An 18,836-nucleotide genomic window follows, 5' to 3' on the forward strand; every position below is an offset into this window, starting at 1 on the left:
CAGGCACAGGATTCAGTCAGCATCTGATCCTGTGGCTTACCTGCAAGAGGTCTCGAAATTTGTTGGACACGGCAGCCAGGTCAGAAAGGCAGCTGTCAAACTTGGCCTGGGCCTGCTCCCCTCCAATGCCCTGGCTGAACAGCTTGGTGCAGTCACTCTAGGGGAGAGCACCCAGTTATAAGGCTTCCAAGCATGGCTGGGCCGTGCAGGGTGTGGGGAAGGTGGAGAGGATGCCCACGTATAACCAGCCATTTCTCAACTCCAGCTTTCTTTGGCAGCAGCTATAGTCGATCCTAGGCAAGAGTTCTTTTTTTTTTTTTTTTTTAAAGATTTTATTTATTTATCCACGAGAGACACACAGAGAGAGGCAGAGACATAGGCAGGGAGCCTGGTGCAGGACTTGATCCTAGGACCCTGGGATCAGGCCCTGAGCCGAAGGCAGATGCTCAACCACTGAGCCACCCAGGCGTCCCCTAGGCAAGAGTTCTTGCTAGGTTTCAGAAAACATAGATTCTATCCCAGTGACTAGCCATTTGGTTTCCTTTTAACTCCTTATAAGATGAGAGTATTGTGTCAGGGAGTATGAATAAGAAACATAAAAGCCAGAAGTTTTTTCATATCTTTAGAGCCAGACATTCCTAGCTTCAAATCCTGGCTTAGCTACATATTGGTTAAGTGACCTTGGTCAAGTGATTTAAAGCTTCTGAGCTTTATTTTCCCTGTTTATAAAATGGGAACACAAATTTCTGTCCCCATGGTGGTTTGGAGAGGTGGAGGAGATGATGCACAAAGTGCCTAGTGCAGTTCCTGGCAAGTAGTAGACACTAAGGAGACACTAGCTTTCGTTGTTATAGTTTCTACTTTTTAAATAATTTTGGTCCTGGGAGCCCCTGGGTGGCTCAATCGGTTAAGCATCTGACTCTTGACACCAAGGCACCCCAATAAATAATTCTTTATAAAAAAAATTAAAAAATAATTTGGTCTGGCTGCCCAACGGAGATCATCATGATCACAGTTAAAATTTAAGTGCTTACTGTATGCCATATAACTTCTACTAACTAAAGTACCTATTTTATGAAGTAGGTACTGTTACTATCCCTTTGTATAGATGAGGAAACTGAAGCACAGAGAAGTTAATTTGTCTCACACCTCCCAACAGTTAAGTTGTGGAGCTGGGATTCAAGCTGGGATTCTGGCTCCAGACTACCTGTTCCTAACCCCCACATTACACCTAGGCATAGAGAATACCACAAGGGGAACTGTTTGAAACTCATTATGTTTTGGTTTGCCAGGAGCTCCTTAGAAGTCTGTGCTGTTTGGCTACCACAGGAGCCACAGTGTGGAAGAGCTGCAAAGGGACGGATCCAGCAGGCACAAGCTTTAATTCCACAGCAGTTCCACAGCAGTTCCAATATGCACTATCTTTACCTAGTCTTTTAACCTCATCACACCACCTGACCTATGTCAAAGGGTTGCTGGTGGGCTTCAGAAAGAATACACATGAAATGCAAATCTAAGGTGGGTGGGATTTATGGGAATGGTTTTTTTCAGCTCTGCTAAACTTCTGTTCTTTCACTTGGCTAATTCTACTGGCTCAGTTCTGAATGTCTAGCATTTCCCAAAATATTACTTCCAAATCCAATATTCCAACGTTAAGGACAAAGTCAGGAATACAATCTAAGGTGCTGTGACTCAACAATGATGACAGCTGCCTTGTTGAACACATACCGTGTGAGAGACCCACTATGTTTTTGGTACTTTGTAAGTATCATTCTTAATTTTATTCAATTTTAAGACCTTTTGGGGGTAAATTCCTAATCTGAAACTCCCACCTGGCCACTCTCTCTGAGCCTCCTTCAGGAATCCCATCAGTTACAAGGCCCTCCCACCTTTGCTGGCTCCTGGCTGCCTGTCTGTCCAATCCTGAAGCCAACTCTTGTCATCAGCCTGTGCGCGCTGAGCCCTGTGCCTCTGCAACAACATATCCTCCTTGGAGTAGTGTCCATTGTGGTAGCAGGAGCCTGGCTTCTTTCCTCTCCCAGAGTTTTGGAGTGGGGGAGAGCTGGGCCCCTCATTTTATAACAGTTAACAAATTGAGTGCTCTGTGCTATTACCTGTAATTATTAGTATGATGATTAACTACCCCTGCAGCCTCTTACATACCAGGTATTCTATATTATCATATTTAATTCTCACAACTCTGCCAGGCAGAGATCATTCTCCCTATTTATACATGAGGATGCTAAGGCTCTGGGAGGTTAGAGAACTTGCCTTATGCCACACAACTGGTCAGCGGTCAAGTGAAGATATGAACTCCGGGATATCTGACTTCCAAGCCCAAGTAATTTCCACCACATTATGTAGCCTTCCTTTAAAAACTGGTAACAGTAACAGCTTTGTATAGGGTTTGGATAACTCTATTTCATCTTAATTTCCTAACAGTTTTAGAGGACTTTATCATTTTTTTTTACTTTACCATTTTTTAAAGTGCTTTCAATCCCTTTTAAATTATGCCCCTCAATAAACCCAAATCAGGGCAGGAAGGAGATCTGTTTTGTAGATGAGTGTGCTGAGGCTCAGGGAGTTAAGGGACTTGCCTGACATCACAGGTCAACTAGTGCTGGAAGTGCTAATTTGAATTCTGATCTTCTAACTTGTGGGTTGATTGTAAGTGAAGCCCCTCAAGTCGGCTGAAGGAAGACTGGCTTGATGCCAGGGAATGCACAGTACCCCCCTCCATAAGCAGGCCCAGAGAGGCTGCAGCTGCTGCAAACTGATAGGCAATTTTCTCCATACCTCCAGTGTCTTCTTCAGCGTGGAGATGTTTTCACTGCACACTTCCACGTTGTTCAGGGTCACCTGGGAGTTGAGGACAGAAGAATGTGACTTCCTGTTTACCAGTGTCTGTACCCACTTCAGTGCCAGACTGGCTACAGCTGTACTCCTGATGCTCAGAGGAGGTCTAAGGAACACCCATAGCCATGTCATCCGGAAGGGTGCTCAGTTCTCAGACTGGGCAGAATGGTGAACTAGGTTTGCCCTTCCTTCTGTGCCTGACACTAAGGTAGCAAAGCCATCTGACCCCCAGGGTAGTGACCCAAGGTTTCAGGTCTTTTTGTTCCATGTTTAGGCACACAGGACTAGGAGAAGTCCTGGGCTCCAAGCCCAGGTCTGTGAGGCAAAGGCTGACATTCATTTAAGAAATGTTTCCTGAAATCCACCCTGGCATAGAGTTCACATTCCAGAAGGCAAATCAGATAAGAAATATCAGTATATGTGCTGCCAAAGTGAGCATGGATAAGAAATATCAGGTAATGATAAACACCATGCAGAAAAATAAAGGAGGGTGAGAGGACACAAAGTTTGTAATAGGCCACAGGGATAGAGCCAGGAATAGAAATCAGGTCTGTCTACTCTCAGCCCAGAGCTCCTTCTTTCATAACTCTATCATAAGAAATGATAGCAGAGGGCAGCCCCGGTGGCGCAGCAGTTTAGCTCCACCTGCCGCCCAGGGCATGATCCTGGAGACCCTGGATTGAGTCCCACGTCAGGCTCTCAGCATGGAGCCTGCTTCTCCCTCTGCCTGTGTCTCTGCCTCTTTCTCTCTCTCTGTCTCTATGAATAAATAAATAAAATCTTAAAAAAAAAAAGAAATGATAGCAGAAATACCAGTCATAAAAAACAGCATGTAACGAAAGTGATTATTAAGACACAAACTGCTATGCCATTTAGAAGAAACATTTTGGTCCAAGGCATTCAAGGAAAGCTCCATGGCAGAGCTGGTAACTGAGATGAACTTAATTCAGCTTGAAAAGGCTGGAGTAATTCTGACAGATGAGGGGGAGTAGATCTTTCGGCTCGTAACAATGTTTTTCTAAGGCACTATCTATCCCCTTTGATATTTTCTTAACGGTATTTAGAATTATCCAGAATTATTTTGTTTGTTTCTTGTTTGCCTTTCCCACTAGAATGAAAGCTTCATGAAGGCAGGGATCTATTGTTTTCTTTAGAGCTCTATCTCCAGTAGAACACTACCTAACAGAACTTTCTTGATGATGGAAATATTCTAAAACTGTCTGGTACAGTAGTCCTTAGCCATCTGTACATTAGGCTAGTGAGCATTTGAAATGTGGCTAGTTAACTCAGGAAGTGGATTTTTGGTTTAAATTTAAATTTAAATAGCCACCTCTGCCTCCTGGCTATTAATTACACTGGGCAGTCCAGCTCTAGATCTTAGAATGATGCCTGATACATAGAAGCATCTCAGTATTTGTTAAATGAATGAATAAATGAACATGTTCTGCAGAAGGGATAGCATAAACACAGTTGCAGAGTGGCAGGAAACCCTAAAACATATTTGGGGATCAGCAGAGTCATTGCACAGATATCTGCAGGAAATGGCAAGAGGTAAAGCTGTAGATATGAGCTAAGTCAGACTGGGACTTGGTAGCTATGCTCTTCTGTGGCCAATGGAGTGGCACTGAGGATTACTACCTCCCAGGTGAATGCTGCATGAGCACAGCTGTGGCTTGGGAATATTAATCTAGAGGCTGTGGGGATGGAACTAGAATCTGAGAGAATCATATTGTCTCTGAAGTGGTATGCTGGTGGCATGACCATGAAGGCAAGGGTGAGGTAGCGGGGAGCCAATTTTTTTTTTTTTTTAGATTTTATTTATTTATTCATGAGAGACAGAGAGAGAGACACACAGAGACACAGGCAGAGGGAAAAGTAGGCTTCATGTAGGGAGCCCGATGTGTGACTCGATTCCGGGACTCCCGGATCACGCCCTGGGCCAAAGGCAGGTGCTAAACTGAGCCACCCAGGTATCTCCCGGGAGCCAGTTTTCAAGAGAGGAGTCCGAAGCGTCAGGATTTGGGGGTAAAAAGAATCCCAGAACCCCAGGGATTGAGATTAGGATGGCCTTCTTGGGTTCCCAAGAGTGCTTCCCTTATCACTGTCCTGCAGCCAATACTGAAAGATCATGTTGTTGACAGTGCTGCTAAGGTCGCTTCCATGGGGGATGGATAAGACTGCAAGCCTTTTGTTAGCATGCCACACACAAGGCTGCTAAAATCACAAGCTTCCAGAGAAATAAGTGCACTGTCATGACTGTCATGACAGCTCAAGGATGAAGGCCACAACTTAAATGTTTCCAAGGCATTTAAGGGTATAAGAAAAATCTACCATAAGGGGAAAATGGATTTGAGTTCAAAAGGTATTGATTTCAGAGTTTCCTTTTACTGACAGTCCTTGTAAGCATGGATTCACTAGGCTTATCCCTGGCTCATGACGACTGATATGTCAGCACCATTGGGGAATTCATCTTGACAGCCAAATGAATCAAGGTGACATAAGAAATCGGCGCTACAGTGGGAGTGATGACATTTTAAGTACTTGGCATCGGGAAAACTAGAAACCTGTCACCAAGCATTTAGCATCACCTTTCTTGTTGGCCTTATCTTCTGGGCCCTCAAACAATGAAGCTGTCTGAGTGGCAGCCAGTGTAATGGGGACTTGTGGGACAAGTAGAGGACAATGGCACTAGAGTGACAGGATGGGAAGGACTCAGGAGGCTGTCAACAAACCACCAAAAAAGCTTTGAGGTGGTCGGTAATAGGAACCATTTTTGAGCAGAGAAATGAAAAAATAAAAGTAAGTTCTATAGAAAATGAAATAATGAATGCAAACAAAATGAAAAATTTAAGTTGGTTCATGATCATATGAAGCTGGCTGCCAGACATTTTGGCAAAGTTGTCCAATGGTGTCGGATTTCAGAAGCTTCTTGGAGATGATCCTCTTTCTTGGAACAACCAGGACATCCCCAATCACCCATGCTCAGGGAAAATATTTTCAGTGACAGGAAGAGAGTTGGGGGATCCCTGGGTGGCTCAGCGGTTTATCGCCTGCCTTTGGCCCAGGGTGTGATCCTAGAGTCCCAGGATCGAGTCCCGCGTCAGGCTCCTGGCATGGAGCCTGCTTCTCCCTCCTCCTGTGTCTCTGCCTCTCTCTCTCTCTCTCTCTCTCTCTCTCTCTGTCTGTCTCTCATGAATAAATAAAATCTTTTTAAAAAAAAAAAAGGAAGAGAGTGGGGCTGCCTAAATAGGCTCCAGAATGAATTTGTCTGAGGATGAGTTACTGTGGGTTCCCTTGCACAGGTGGGTAGATAACAGTATGTTTATGCTTCTATCTCTGAAAATAACAGCTCTTAATTCCTTTGGGGTCATAGACACTTTAAGAAGCTGATAAAAGCTAAGGATGCTGCTTTCAGATAAAGAAAAAAAAAGGACATGTTTGGCATCCAACCCCAGGGTGTTCAGAGACACCCATCTATAGACTACTGAGAGCTCTGCTTTTGGATGTTTCCTTCAGGCTCTGAACCCCAGGAGCCAAGGAGACTCAGAGTCTGGCCAATGTGGGGGTAGAGCAGAATGACCTCTGACAGCACTGTTACCACTCATGCCAAGACAACACCTGCCAGAAAGAGCTGATTACAGGCTCAGGACTCTTCTGTATTCTTTTGGTTCATCACAAACTGGCTGTTAACCTTGTATAAATCCTTTTATCCTTCTATGTTTCTCCCTTCCCAGCTGTCATACAACTGGTAAGACTCACTGCTTCATCTTATCTGTCACTCTGGCTGAAGGCTTTAAAAAGGTCATCTTTCGGGATGCCTGGGTGGCTCAGTGGTTGAGCATCTGCCTTTGGCTCAGGGCATGATCCTGGGTCCTGGGATCGAGTCCTACATTGGGCTTCCTGTGTGGAGCCTGCTTCTTCCTCTATGTCTCTGCCTCTCTGTCTCTCATGAATAAGTAAATAAAATCTTAAAAAAAAAAAAAAAAGGTAATATTTCTGAGGAAATTGAAAGCCTAAGAAGTGTACTAGGTAAACAGCCCTGGTAGGCCTAAATGATCAGTATCCACCCATGTTGGGGACTGCCCTCAGAAAAGTGGTCTGGAGGCTTGGCACAGATATTACAGTTGGTTCTGTGGCAGATACAAACCAAGCTTGATACTCTGAACAGCTTCATAGTGCTCTTGGGAATGAGCACTCAGGAGGGCTGAGGTGCCCAGCCTGTTCCAGGCAGGGAACAGTGATATCCTGGATTGGGCAGCTCAGAAATAGGTCCCTAGATAAGAAGTGATTTCAGAACCTTCTAGGAGGAGCTTTCCTTAAAGGAGTTTTCCTTCTATAGAGACACTAGATGAAAAGGCTCTGGTTGAAAGCTAATTATACTGTGGCTTAGAGGTCATAATTTAACTTCTTGAAATAAATGGACCAGCTCTCAACTTATGGGACTACCTACCAGGAAGGATAGCTTGGCCTCGTCAGTGCTCTCAATGCCTTTTGTGTCAAATTTGCCTTGCTGGAGGCTGCTGTGCATGATGTTCACGGCACTCGTCACCCCGCGCTGGATGTCCTGTAAGGTGGTGGCTGGGAAGCCCATCCTCAGCTTGTTACACAGAACATCCCTGGTGGGGTGGGGGTGGGGGGGAAGAATGGCACATGGAGATTGACAGCATTCAATTGGCTTCCAGGACAGCAGGACCAGGAGCCCAAGATCCTAACCCAGTAGCATGAACTGCTCTTTGGGGGGAATAACCAATCCTTGAGATCACTGTAGGAGAACTTGAGCATCCAGGGTATGAAAGAGACCAATACCTTTTCAAAACCACCTATATGATGAGAACATATAGAGGACACTGGCCAATTCTTTTCTCTCTATGAGGATTTCAGTTATCACCACTGAGCTCCAACAAGCTCAAGAGAAGGCTTAGTAAACAGCTTAGTGAAAGGCAATACCATGTAAGTGGTGAGAGAATAGAATAGGTTTTGGGAGTTAGTTCTGGGATCTATTACATATTCCACCATTTATGAGGTGTATGAGCTCCCTGAGCCCTAGTTTCCTCATCTATAATGGTTCCTGCCTCACAGGGTTGTTATCAGGACTGAAGAAGAGCAGGAAATTGGCATAGTGCGTGGCCTGTAGCAATGGTAACTATAACTGCTATATTACAACTACTGCCTTCAACTGAGCTGCCTGTTCTCTTTCCTAGGTCTGAGGGCTAATAACCCTTCTAATCCAGTGCAGGGATCACAGATTTGGCTTGTAAGATATGTGGCTGCTGTAAAGCTGCCTGGAGCCAAGGATGCTGTACCATGAATAGGAGCTTATATTCTAGATAGCACTGAACTAGAATCATATGGAAGAAAAGGAAGCAACATGGGCCTCAGGAGTCAATCACAACTAGGACCTTTTTGCTTCCTAGAAAGTAGAAAGGGAGTCAAACCTACCTGAAGTCAGACTCCAGCTCTGTAGTAGCAAGGTTGATCATGGCACACAGACAGTCGATGCTGGAGCTAGACAGAGCCCGTCCAATGCACTTCTTAACAATGTAGAAGACATCATCCACCATGCTGGATGTCAACTGGCCTTTCTCATAGGTGTCCAGAGCCACAGCCTAACCGAAAGGCAAAGCAGCCATAAGGGCTCCAGTTCTGCCACTGTTCTAGATGGTTCTGCTCCCTTTTGAGCTTGTCCTTGTTTCTCCCAACATGGCTTACTCTGGTCTCAACTTGGTGTGGATCCTTCTTGTCAAAACAGTTCATTTTTCTACTATGTTAGGACATTAAATTTTCAGGGCCTTTCCCCTGGGACATTTGTTACATAGAATGTAAGACATCAGGAGAGGCCCTTCTTCCCCAAGGTTCCTCACCCACATACCTTCAGGGAGGCAGGGCACAGATAGGTTCCTTGAGGAGCTGAGGTGTTCTTTTGTGATCCTTGGGAAAGACAACCTAGCTGGGTCTTTGGAGGACATGACAACTCCAAAAATGCTCTCTAACCATACAAAGTGGTACTGCTCCGTCCGCATGCAAGGATATTCTCAAAGCAGGACCAAGAAATGTGACATGCTTTAGCCGTTTCCTTCTTAGACAGGAAGCCGCATTTCCAAGGGATGTGTCCTCTGTCCTACCTTATTGACAGTCTCCCTCATGAAGTACTCCTCCATGGTAATATAGAAGCCAATTAGCTCCTGCATGGTGCAGCTCAATAGGCAGTTATTAAGGAGTTTGTCCAGAGACTTCTGGTGCTCTAGGGAACAGTCAAGAAAGGGACACTCACCTTTCTTCCCCAAGGGAGAAGGTTCAACAGTTTTCATTTTCCCGGGTTCCTTTCTAGTCTTTGTTCCCAATCTATGCATAATTTACATGGTTATAATCACAGTACAGACACAATTTTGTACTCTGCTTTAAAACATTGTATCCTATACTCTTTGGGGAGCCTGGGTAGCTCAGTCAGTTGAGCATCTGACTCTTGGTTTTGGCTCAGGTTATGATCTTAGGGCTGAGATCAAGGTTGGCATAGGGCTCCGATCAAGGTGAGCATAGGACTCCATGCTCAGCAAGGAGTCTGCTTGAGGATTGTCTCCTTCCCTCTCCCTCTGCCCCTCCTCCTACTCCTGTGCTTGAACATACACACTCCTTTCTCTCCCTCCCTCTCTAACATAAATAAATATTTTAAAAAATTATATTATATATATCTGAAACTACTGTAACATTGTGTGTCAACTATAGTCAAATACAAAAATTAAAAAAAAAGATATATTTTCAATGTTCGTAGCTGCTTTTTTTTTTTAAGATTTTATTTATTGGGCAGCCCCGGTGGCACAGCGGTTTAGTGCCTCCTGCAGCCTGGGGTGTGATCCTGGAGACCCGGGATTGAGTCCTGCCTCGGGCTTCCTGCATGGGGCCTGCTTCTCCCTCTGCCTGTGTCTCTGCCTCTCTCTCGCTCTCTCTGAATGAATAAATAAATAAATCTTAAAAAAAAAAAAAGATTTTATTTATTTATTCATGAGAGACATAGGGAGAGAGAGACAGGCAGAGGGAGAAGCAGAGAGTCATATAGAGAGAGAGACAGGTAGAGGGAGAAGCAGAGAGACATAGAGAGAGAGAGACAGGTAGAGGGAGAAGCAGGCTTCATGCAGGGATGGATGTGGGACTCAATCCCGGGTCTCCAGGATCATGCCCTGGGCTGAAGGCGGTGCTAAACCGCTGAGCCACCTGGGGTGCCCACCTTCTTTTTTTTATTTTATTTTATTTTATTTTATTTATTTTTTATTTTTTTTTCACCTTCTTTTTTTTAAAGCTTACTTATTTTTAATGCCTGTGTGATACTTTATCAAGCAGATGGTCCAAAATTTTTTAAACTCTATTTTTAGACACCTGGGTTATTTCTAAATGTTTTGTCCTTATTCGAGATAATTGGAAACCACAGTTATTGGAGATTATGGTAATTTTTAAAAAATATTTTATTTTTAAGTAATCCCTGTACTCAACATAGGGCTTGAACTCACAACCCTGAGATCAAAAGTCACACACTCGGGATCCCTGGGTGGCGCAGCGGTTTGGCGCCTGTCTTTGGCCCAGGGCGCGATCCTGGAGACCCGGGATCGAATCCCACATCGGGCTCCCAGTGCATGGAGCCTGCTTCTCCCTCTGCCTGTGTCTCTGCCTCTCTCTCTCTCTCTGTGACTATCATAAATAAATAAAAATTAAAAAAAAAAAAGACAAAAGTCACACACTCATTGACTGAGCCAGCCATACACCCCGTTAGTGAATGCTTTTATACAAAGAACTTTTTACTTCTTTTCCACTAGAATTAATTAGGAAGACTTAAAATACTTAAGTTTCCAGGGCAAAGAATGAAATATATTGGGTACAGTATATTTCATTCTCTAAACCAGTGTTGGTCCAACAGAATTTTCTATGATTACAGTGTTTTGTGTTGTCTAATATGGTAGCCGCTATTAAGCACCTGAAATGTGGCTAATGTGACTGAGAAACTGAATTCCTAATTTTAGTTAAATGTAAATTTAAACAGTCACATGGGGCTGGTGGCTACTGTATTGGACAGTCATTATGAATAACAATGAGCACCAAACTCCAAATGAGCATATAACCTCCCTTAAACACCAAATCAAAGTAATACCATTCTGGGTCATATAAAAATTCCCTTGCCATGTATTATTGACACAAGTTGTGTAGAATGCCACAGATGCTGTGTTAGTTTCAAGTCTCTAGTTCAGAGAATCCTGCATGTACTTCACTAGCAGGAATTAAATAGTCTTCTTAAATACCTGGAGAATCAATTTGTAAATAAAACAAGACTGTGGCGCATATTTTTTCAATGTACTTTATCCGTTCAAAACTTAAAAAAAATTTTTTTTGACTTTTTATTTTTAAAGATTTTTTTTAAATTTTATTTATTATTCATGAGAGATACAGAGAGAGAGAGAGAGAGAGAGAGAGAGAGAGAGGCAGAGACACAGGCAGAGGGAGAAGCAGGCTCCATGCAGGGAGCCTGATGTGGGACTTGATCCTGGATCTCTAGGATCACGCCCTGGGCTGAAGGCAGCACTAAACTGCTGAGCCACCCAGGCTGCCCCCTATTTTTAAAGATTTTATTTATTTATTTATTTATTTATTTATTTATTTATTTATTTTTTAAGATTTTATTTATTTATTCATGAGAGACACACACACACGAAGAGGCAGAGACACAGGCAGAGGGAGAAGCAGGCTCCATGCAGGAAGCCCAATGTGGGACTTGATCCCAGGTCTCCAGGATCAGGCCCTGGGCTGAAGGCGGTGCTAAACCACTGAGCCACCCAGGCTGCCCTGTTCAAAACTTTTGACTGGAGGAACTGGAAGACTGAGGGAGGGAGTGAAAGGCTTTCTTTACACTATATACTCTTTTCATATACTCTTTATACTATATATTCTTTCCTCTATATTATGACTAAATATTGAAGTTTTTTTAAAAATTTTATTTATTTGAGATAGTGTGTACATGCATGAGCATGAGTGGGGTGAGGGCCAAAGGGAGCGGAACAAGCAGACTCCCCACTGAGCAGGGAGCCTAAAACGGGGCTTGATCCTAGGAGCAGGGATCATGACCCGAGCCAAAGGTCACTTAACCAACTGAGCCACCCAGGTGCCCCTGAAGTATTATTTATATACCATAAAATTCATACCTTGTATGTGTACATTTCAATGTTTTCTTAGCAGTAACTTTATAAAGTTTTGTAACAGTAGTCACAATCCAGTTTTATTTTTTTATTTTTTATTTTTTTAATTTTTTATTTATTTATTTATGATAGTCACAGAGAGAGAGAGAGAGAGAGAGAGGCAGAGACACAGGCGGAGGGAGAAGCAGGCTCCATGCACCGGGAGCCTGATGTGGGATTCGATCCCAGGTCTCCAGGATCGCGCCCTGGGCCAAAGGCAGGCGCCAAACCGCTGCGCCACCCAGGAATCCCCACAATCCAGTTTTAGAATATTCCTATAACTTCCAAAAGTTCCCTTATGGAATTAAGTATATCTTTTTGCTCTACCTATATATCATGTGTGCAAATCACTTACTAAGTTTATTCATTATTATTATTTTTTAAAGATTTTACTTTTAAGTAATCTCTATACCCAATGTGGGGCTCAAACCTATAATCCTTTTTTTTTTTTTTTTTTAAATTTATGATAGTCACAGAGAGAGAGAGAGAGGCAGAGACACAGGCGGAGGGAGAAGCAGGCTCCATGCACCGGGAGCCCGATGTGGGATTCGATCCCGGGTCTCCAGGATCGCGCCCTGGGCCAAAGGCAGGCGCCAAACCGCTGCGCCACCCAGGGATCCCTCAAACCTATAATCCTAACATCAAGAGGCATATGCTCCATTGACTGAGCCAGCCAGGTGCCCTGTTTCACCTATTTAAATGCTAAACCTAACTCAGAGCTGGTGAGGAAACATGGTATCGAGAAAAAAATCAGAGGAAAATTAACCATTCTGAGTATTAGCTTTCCTCACCTGTAAGATGACTAAATAGGCTCAAAGATACAGTCCAATTCTAATATTCAGTAATTCTAGCTTTCCTTTTGGGAGTCAGTTTGCCCACAGACCACAGAGGCTAGAAGCTCTAGTTATTTTGTTAAGAGATCTGTGGTTTAACCATTAGAAAACAGTGCCAACTCTGTCCTAGCCCTCCCAGAAAATATTTCCTCCCAGGAAATGCCTTTTACCTTGCTTTACTTCTTCTGAGACCATGGAGTCCCCCACCTCAAAGTCAGAGCTGATCCTCTTCCTGAGGAAGCGTAAGTATAGCTCACTGCGGGCATTCATGAGGGTGACCTCAGTCAGGATAGGGTCCAGTTCCCTGAGATACATGGAACAGAAGGAATAAGCAGGAGGACACTGAATTTCTTAGATATAAGAGCTATAGGGCAAACATAGTCTCAAACTCCCTCTCCCACTGGGCCCAGAAGAGTCAGCTCTGCCAGATGATCATCCTGGCTCTGCTGGCCCGACTGAACTCAGACAGCTGTCAACCACATATTCCACTTACCTGTTTTACCTGAACCATCACCCGTTAAAATACTGTCAGGGGCTGAATAAGACACTGGGAGGTGTATTTTTGTTAGTGATTTGAGTAAAAATTATTTATGCATCACATGAAAGGAAACACATCTCCCCAACCTCTTATTTAGTGATGAGATTTTAGAATACACTATTAAACTGTGTCCCACACCCATTCATCTACCCAGAGGAAGAGCCAAAACAAACTTGAAAAAAAACAACAAAGTTGTAAGATTTAAAAACTTACTATAAGGCTACAACAGTGAAGACCGTGTGGTACTGGCAAAAGGACAGGCATATAGATTAGCTGAGAGTCTAGAAATCTTCACATTTACAATTAATTGATTTCCAGTAAGAGTGGTCAGACAATTGAATAAGAATAGTTTTTTCAACAAATTGTGCTGGGATAATGACGGATATCCATAATAAAAAGAATGAAGTTGGGATCCCTGGGTGGCGCAGCGGTTTGGCGCCTGCCTTTGGCCCAGGGCGCGATCCTGGAGACCCGGGATCGAATCCCACATCGGGCTCCCAGTGCATGGAGCCTGCTTCTCCCTCTGCCTGTGTCTCTGCTTCTCTCTCTCTCTCTGTGTGACTATCATAAATAAATAAAAAAAAAATTAAAAAAAAAAAAAAAAAAAAAAGAATGAAGTTGAACCCCTCCCTTACATTATATACACAAATCAGCTCATTTTCCACACTGAACTCCAGGGGATCTTTTTATTTTTATTTTATTTTTATTTTCAGGAGATCTTTTTTTTTTTTTTTTTAATTTTATTTATAATAGTCACACACACACACACACAGACAGAGAGAGAGAGAGAGAGAGAGAGAGAGAGGCAGAGACATAGGCAGAGGGAGAAGCAGGCTCCATGCACCGGGAGCCCGACGTGGGATTCGATCCTGGGTCTCCAGGATCGCGCCCTGGGCCAAAGGCAGGCGCCAAACCGCTGTGCCACCCAGGGATCCCTCAGGAGATCCTTTTATTTATTTATTTATTTTTTAAATTTTTTTAAAATTTTTTATTTATTTATGATAGTCACACACACACAGAGAGAGAGAGAGAGAGAGAGGGGCAGAGACACAGGCAGAGGGAGAAGCAGGCTCCATGCACCAGGAGCCCGACGTGGGATTTGATCCCAGGTCTCCAGGATCGCGCCCTGGGCCAAAGGCAGGCGCCAAACCGCTGTGCCACCCAGGGATCCCTCAGGAGATCCTTTTATTTATTTATTTATTTTTTAAATTTTTTTAAAATTTTTTATTTATTTATGATAGTCACACACACAGAGAGAGAGAGAGAGAGAGAGAGAGGGGCAGAGACACAGGCAGAGGGAGAAGCAGGCTCCATGCACCAGGAGCCCGACGTGGGATTTGATCCCAGGTCTCCAGGATCACGCCCTGGGCCAAAGGCAGGCGCTAAACCGCTGCGCCACCCAGGGATCCAGGAGATCCTTTTAAAACATAGATCTGGTCGTACTGTAATCACATGATTTCTATAGGGCTTATAATATAGGACCCTGATTGGCCTGACTCTAATGACTTCTTTGGATTCACCTCACATGAGGCTCTCTCCAATTCTGTACTTCAGCTACACTGTCCTTTTAGTTTTCAAATACACAGTGACTTTGTCCATTCTTTCCCTGCTCTACCTGGAAAACTCTACCTCTTTTTTTTTTTTTTAATATTTTATTTATTAATGAGAGAGAGACGTAGAGACACAGGCAGAGGGAGAAGCAGGCTCCCAATGGGGAGCCCAATGCGGAACTTGATCCCAGGGCCCTGGGATCACACCCTGAGCCGAAGGCAGACGCTCAACTCCCGAGCTACCCAGGCGCCCCAACTCTTTATCTCTTATGTCTAGTTACTCTTAAGGCCTCAGATCTAAGGTCATTTCCTCAGAGATTTTTCCTTGAACTTTATCAGCTTAAGTAATATCCCTTTATTATATGCTCTTCTTCTGTACCCTACACTTAGTATATCTAAATGATTAACAACATGAATTCTAGAGTCTGACTACTTGGATTCTATTTCTGGTCTGTAGTCTTCTAGCTGTATGACCTTGGGCCAATCACTTAACCTCTTCAGGCTTTAGTCTCCTCTGTAAAAAATGCTACTGGATTAAATCAGTGATCCTCAACTGAAGGTAATTTTGCCCCCAAGACATTTGGCAGTGTCTGGAAACATCAGGCTACCAGCATCTCGTGAGAGGGTGGAGGCCAAGAATGCTACCAAACATCTTACAATGCACAGCACAGTCCTCCATAACAAAGAGTTATCCAGCCAAAATGACAACAGTACAGAGGCTGGAATAAATGACTGGATTATTTAAGTGCTTAGAACAATGTATGCCATATAGAAAACACTATATATATGTTAGCTATTATTATCTGTTTTATAGACTACAAATGCCACAAGGAAAGAATGACTGTCTGGTTTGCTTACTTTGCTTGCTGTCACATCCCAGTACCAAAGACTAGTGTTTGACCCATAATGTGTACTCAGTAAAAATTTACCAATTGAATGAATACAATTTTATGTTGGAATTTTCTTTTAACAAGCATATTACTTTTATTAGGCAAAAGTAAAAGCTTGAGTCATAGATAAAATATTTTTAAAACACAGACCACATTGTAATAAAGTAGTCTTGGAATGGTGCACAATTACCAATCCAAATTCCCATGGGCTGAAGAAAAGAGGATTATTACCTTGGTTCTATTTTTTCTGTTGTAGAATTTCTCATCAAGCTGTTCTGGACATGCCGGAACTGCAATATACCAAAGAAATGAAAATGCTCTTCCCCACCCTCCTTCTATCTTCCTCTTGCTGGTCCCTCCAAACTTTGGGCATACAAGAATGTTTGAGTTTAGTTTGCTTAACAGTAGGCTATTAGGGAGATAGGCCAAAGATTTACTTTTGCTTTAGATGCTAATGCTCATCTCTATTATTGCACTTAAAAGTGATGTTAATGATGTTCTAATGAACTACTGCCTAGCTGCCTAGAGTTCTACAAGTAAAACTGTATGGGTTACTCGTATTTCTAAATCCTGCTCTTACTTCCTCTGCTCAAAGGAGAAAAAAAGTTCATGTAAAAGCAAGTGTTATTGTGAGCACTTAAGGAACTAAGAAGATAAAAAAGGAACTAAGGAGAAATCTCAGACAAATTACTTAACACTTAACAGGAACTTAAGTAAAATTCTCCTTATATCAGCAGAAGGCACTGTTGCACATTCTGAGATAGAGAGGTGCTCTAATGTTTCTATTTGTTTCTTCCAGGAAGCCCTTTCTACTTCTTTCTCAATTTTGCACTATATCATCTTGAGAATACCTCAAATCCAAAGTAAGCTGGTGACAGGCAAGATGCAGTTTGCATTCAGCACTTATTTTTCTATCTACCTCTTTTTTCATCCCTTCCCCACCCCACCTCCAATTTATTGTATTCAGTATCAATCGCTCACATTGTTTCCAAACCCACCTGCAGCTTCCCCTGCTTACCTGCTGGTGGTAGTCCCTTTGTTTGATGAACTTGTCCACCACCTTTTCCACCTGTCTGTCACATTCCACCTGCAGGTATTTTATCAGGGTGTAAAGTCTCCCTGGTCCATAATAGGTCTCCACTATTGGTTGGTGGGTCTCTACAATGCGGGCAATACCTACAATGGAGAAAATGAGAAGACTGGATTCTAAATATTCTTCCCATAAGATAAACTCCTTTCCTCTATCTAGGACTGATCCGGGGTCTAGTTCAATGCTTTAAGGTAATTTAACTCCTAAAATAAATTACAAGTGGTTCTTGCCAGTGCTGGGAGTTGCTGTTTAAAATGTGCAGTGCTTGGTAAACCAGAAGGCATTTACATTATACTGATAGTTTTTTTTTTTTTTAAGATTTTATTTATTTATTTGAGAGAGTGAGAGAGAGCAAGAGCACAAGCAGGGGGAGCTGCAGGCAGAGGAAGAGGAAGAAGCAGGCTCCCTGCTGAGCAGGGAGGCCGGGCTTGATCCCAGGTCCCAAAGATCATGACCTGAGCCAAAGGCAGATGTTCAACTGACTGAGCCACCCAGGTGCCTCTATACTGATAGTTTAATAGGAGTATTTTTGGAAATCAGCATCACTGTCCTCCCAATAATTTACTTTAGGGTTAAATTTACTCTTAGCATTTGGGTTTTGAGGGCTGGGGAGGAGCAAAACACTTGAGAGACTCTAATTTTTCCTATTTAGATACTTAATTAGGAAGTTAATTAATTCTAAGGGCACCTGGGTGGCTCATGGTTGAGCGTCTAGCTTTGGCTCAGGTCATGACCCTGGAGTCCTGGGATGGAGTCCTGCATCGGGCTCCTCGCAGGGAGCCTGCTTCTCCCTCTGCTTATGTTTTTGCCTCTCTTTATCTCTAAGAAAGAAAGAAAAAAGGAAAGAAAGAAAGAAAGAAGGATAATTCTACAGAGGCTCTTGGGTGGCTATGCCTTCAGCTGGTTAAGTATCTGCCTTTGGCTCAGGTCATGATCTTAGGGTCTTGGGATCAATCTCCACATTGGGCTCCTTGCTCAGTAGGGAATCTGCTTCTCTCTCTCTTTCTCCTTCTCCCTGCTTGTGCACATTCTCTCTCTCAAATAAATAAAATCTTTAAAAGAAAAAAGAAAGTTAATTCTCCAATGTATCAATACATAGCAAGCTACAGGATTAAACTAAAGGCATCAGGCTAGTGGGGAGAGAAGAAAAGCTAGGATGTGGGTGTTAGGCAGAAACATCTTCAGTCTTCTTCAAGTGGAGAAAGAGGCTTGCCTTCAAAAAGAAGAGTGAGTGTATCTGCAAAGATGACTGCGGCTCTCCGATCACTCATGTCCGTCCCCAGCACCAACAGCAGATTCTCCTCAGCTTTACTGGCCACCTGAAAAAAGTGGAAAATCCATAGACAGTTCTCAAATCAAAGGCTAGCCTCAGTTTTCCAAAAAGACCTCCCACTGACTTTCTTTTTCCCATGTTTGCTTTGATGCTTGAAAGCCTAGGCAGCACAGAGGAACCTCTCTTGAGCTTTGAGTTGTCTGGGCCTCAGGCAAGACAAAGAACTTGAGCACAGCAGTAACTCTTCTTCAACTCAGAGATATAAATAATGCTTTCCTTTACTTTGAAGATATATATTGCCATTAGCCAAAGAAAAGAATCCCCACTTCCAATAATCACCTCAAAGTTTAACTCAAAGTTATCATTAATGGTGCTTCAATTGAGCAGGACAACAAATCTGGGTACTGCAGAGGGATTTTTAAAGGATTAAAAGCAGAAGCCATTTCTAGGTCCCAGGTGGCAAAGTACTGGTAAAAAAAAAAAAGTGCCAGTCCCCCACCCCCCCTTATGTTTTTATTTATTTATTTATTTATTTATTTATTTATTTATTTATAATATTTAATTTTTAATTAATTATTTTAAAAGATTTTA

General features: G+C 43.0%; 1 protein-coding gene across 2 annotated transcripts in view; it reads right to left on the reverse strand.

Annotated features, from left to right (window-relative positions):
* COG4 (component of oligomeric golgi complex 4) overlaps positions 1 to 18,836 on the reverse strand; it is a 28,880-nt gene that overhangs the window by 2,744 nt on the left and 7,300 nt on the right. For both annotated transcript variants that reach the window (XM_026011651.2, XM_026011652.2), the window contains exons 6-14: positions 18,186 to 18,291; positions 16,901 to 17,058; positions 16,114 to 16,172; positions 13,075 to 13,208; positions 8,979 to 9,097; positions 8,296 to 8,462; positions 7,307 to 7,472; positions 2,797 to 2,859; positions 41 to 157 (exon numbers count right to left, since the gene is read on the reverse strand). In XM_026011651.2, the coding sequence (XP_025867436.2) occupies positions 41 to 157; positions 2,797 to 2,859; positions 7,307 to 7,472; positions 8,296 to 8,462; positions 8,979 to 9,097; positions 13,075 to 13,208; positions 16,114 to 16,172; positions 16,901 to 17,058; positions 18,186 to 18,291 (1,089 nt within the window). The remainder of the gene's footprint in view (positions 1 to 40; positions 158 to 2,796; positions 2,860 to 7,306; positions 7,473 to 8,295; positions 8,463 to 8,978; positions 9,098 to 13,074; positions 13,209 to 16,113; positions 16,173 to 16,900; positions 17,059 to 18,185; positions 18,292 to 18,836) is intronic.

Source organism: Vulpes vulpes, chromosome 12 (assembly GCF_048418805.1).
Source record: "Vulpes vulpes isolate BD-2025 chromosome 12, VulVul3, whole genome shotgun sequence".
NCBI lineage: Eukaryota > Metazoa > Chordata > Mammalia > Carnivora > Canidae > Vulpes > Vulpes vulpes.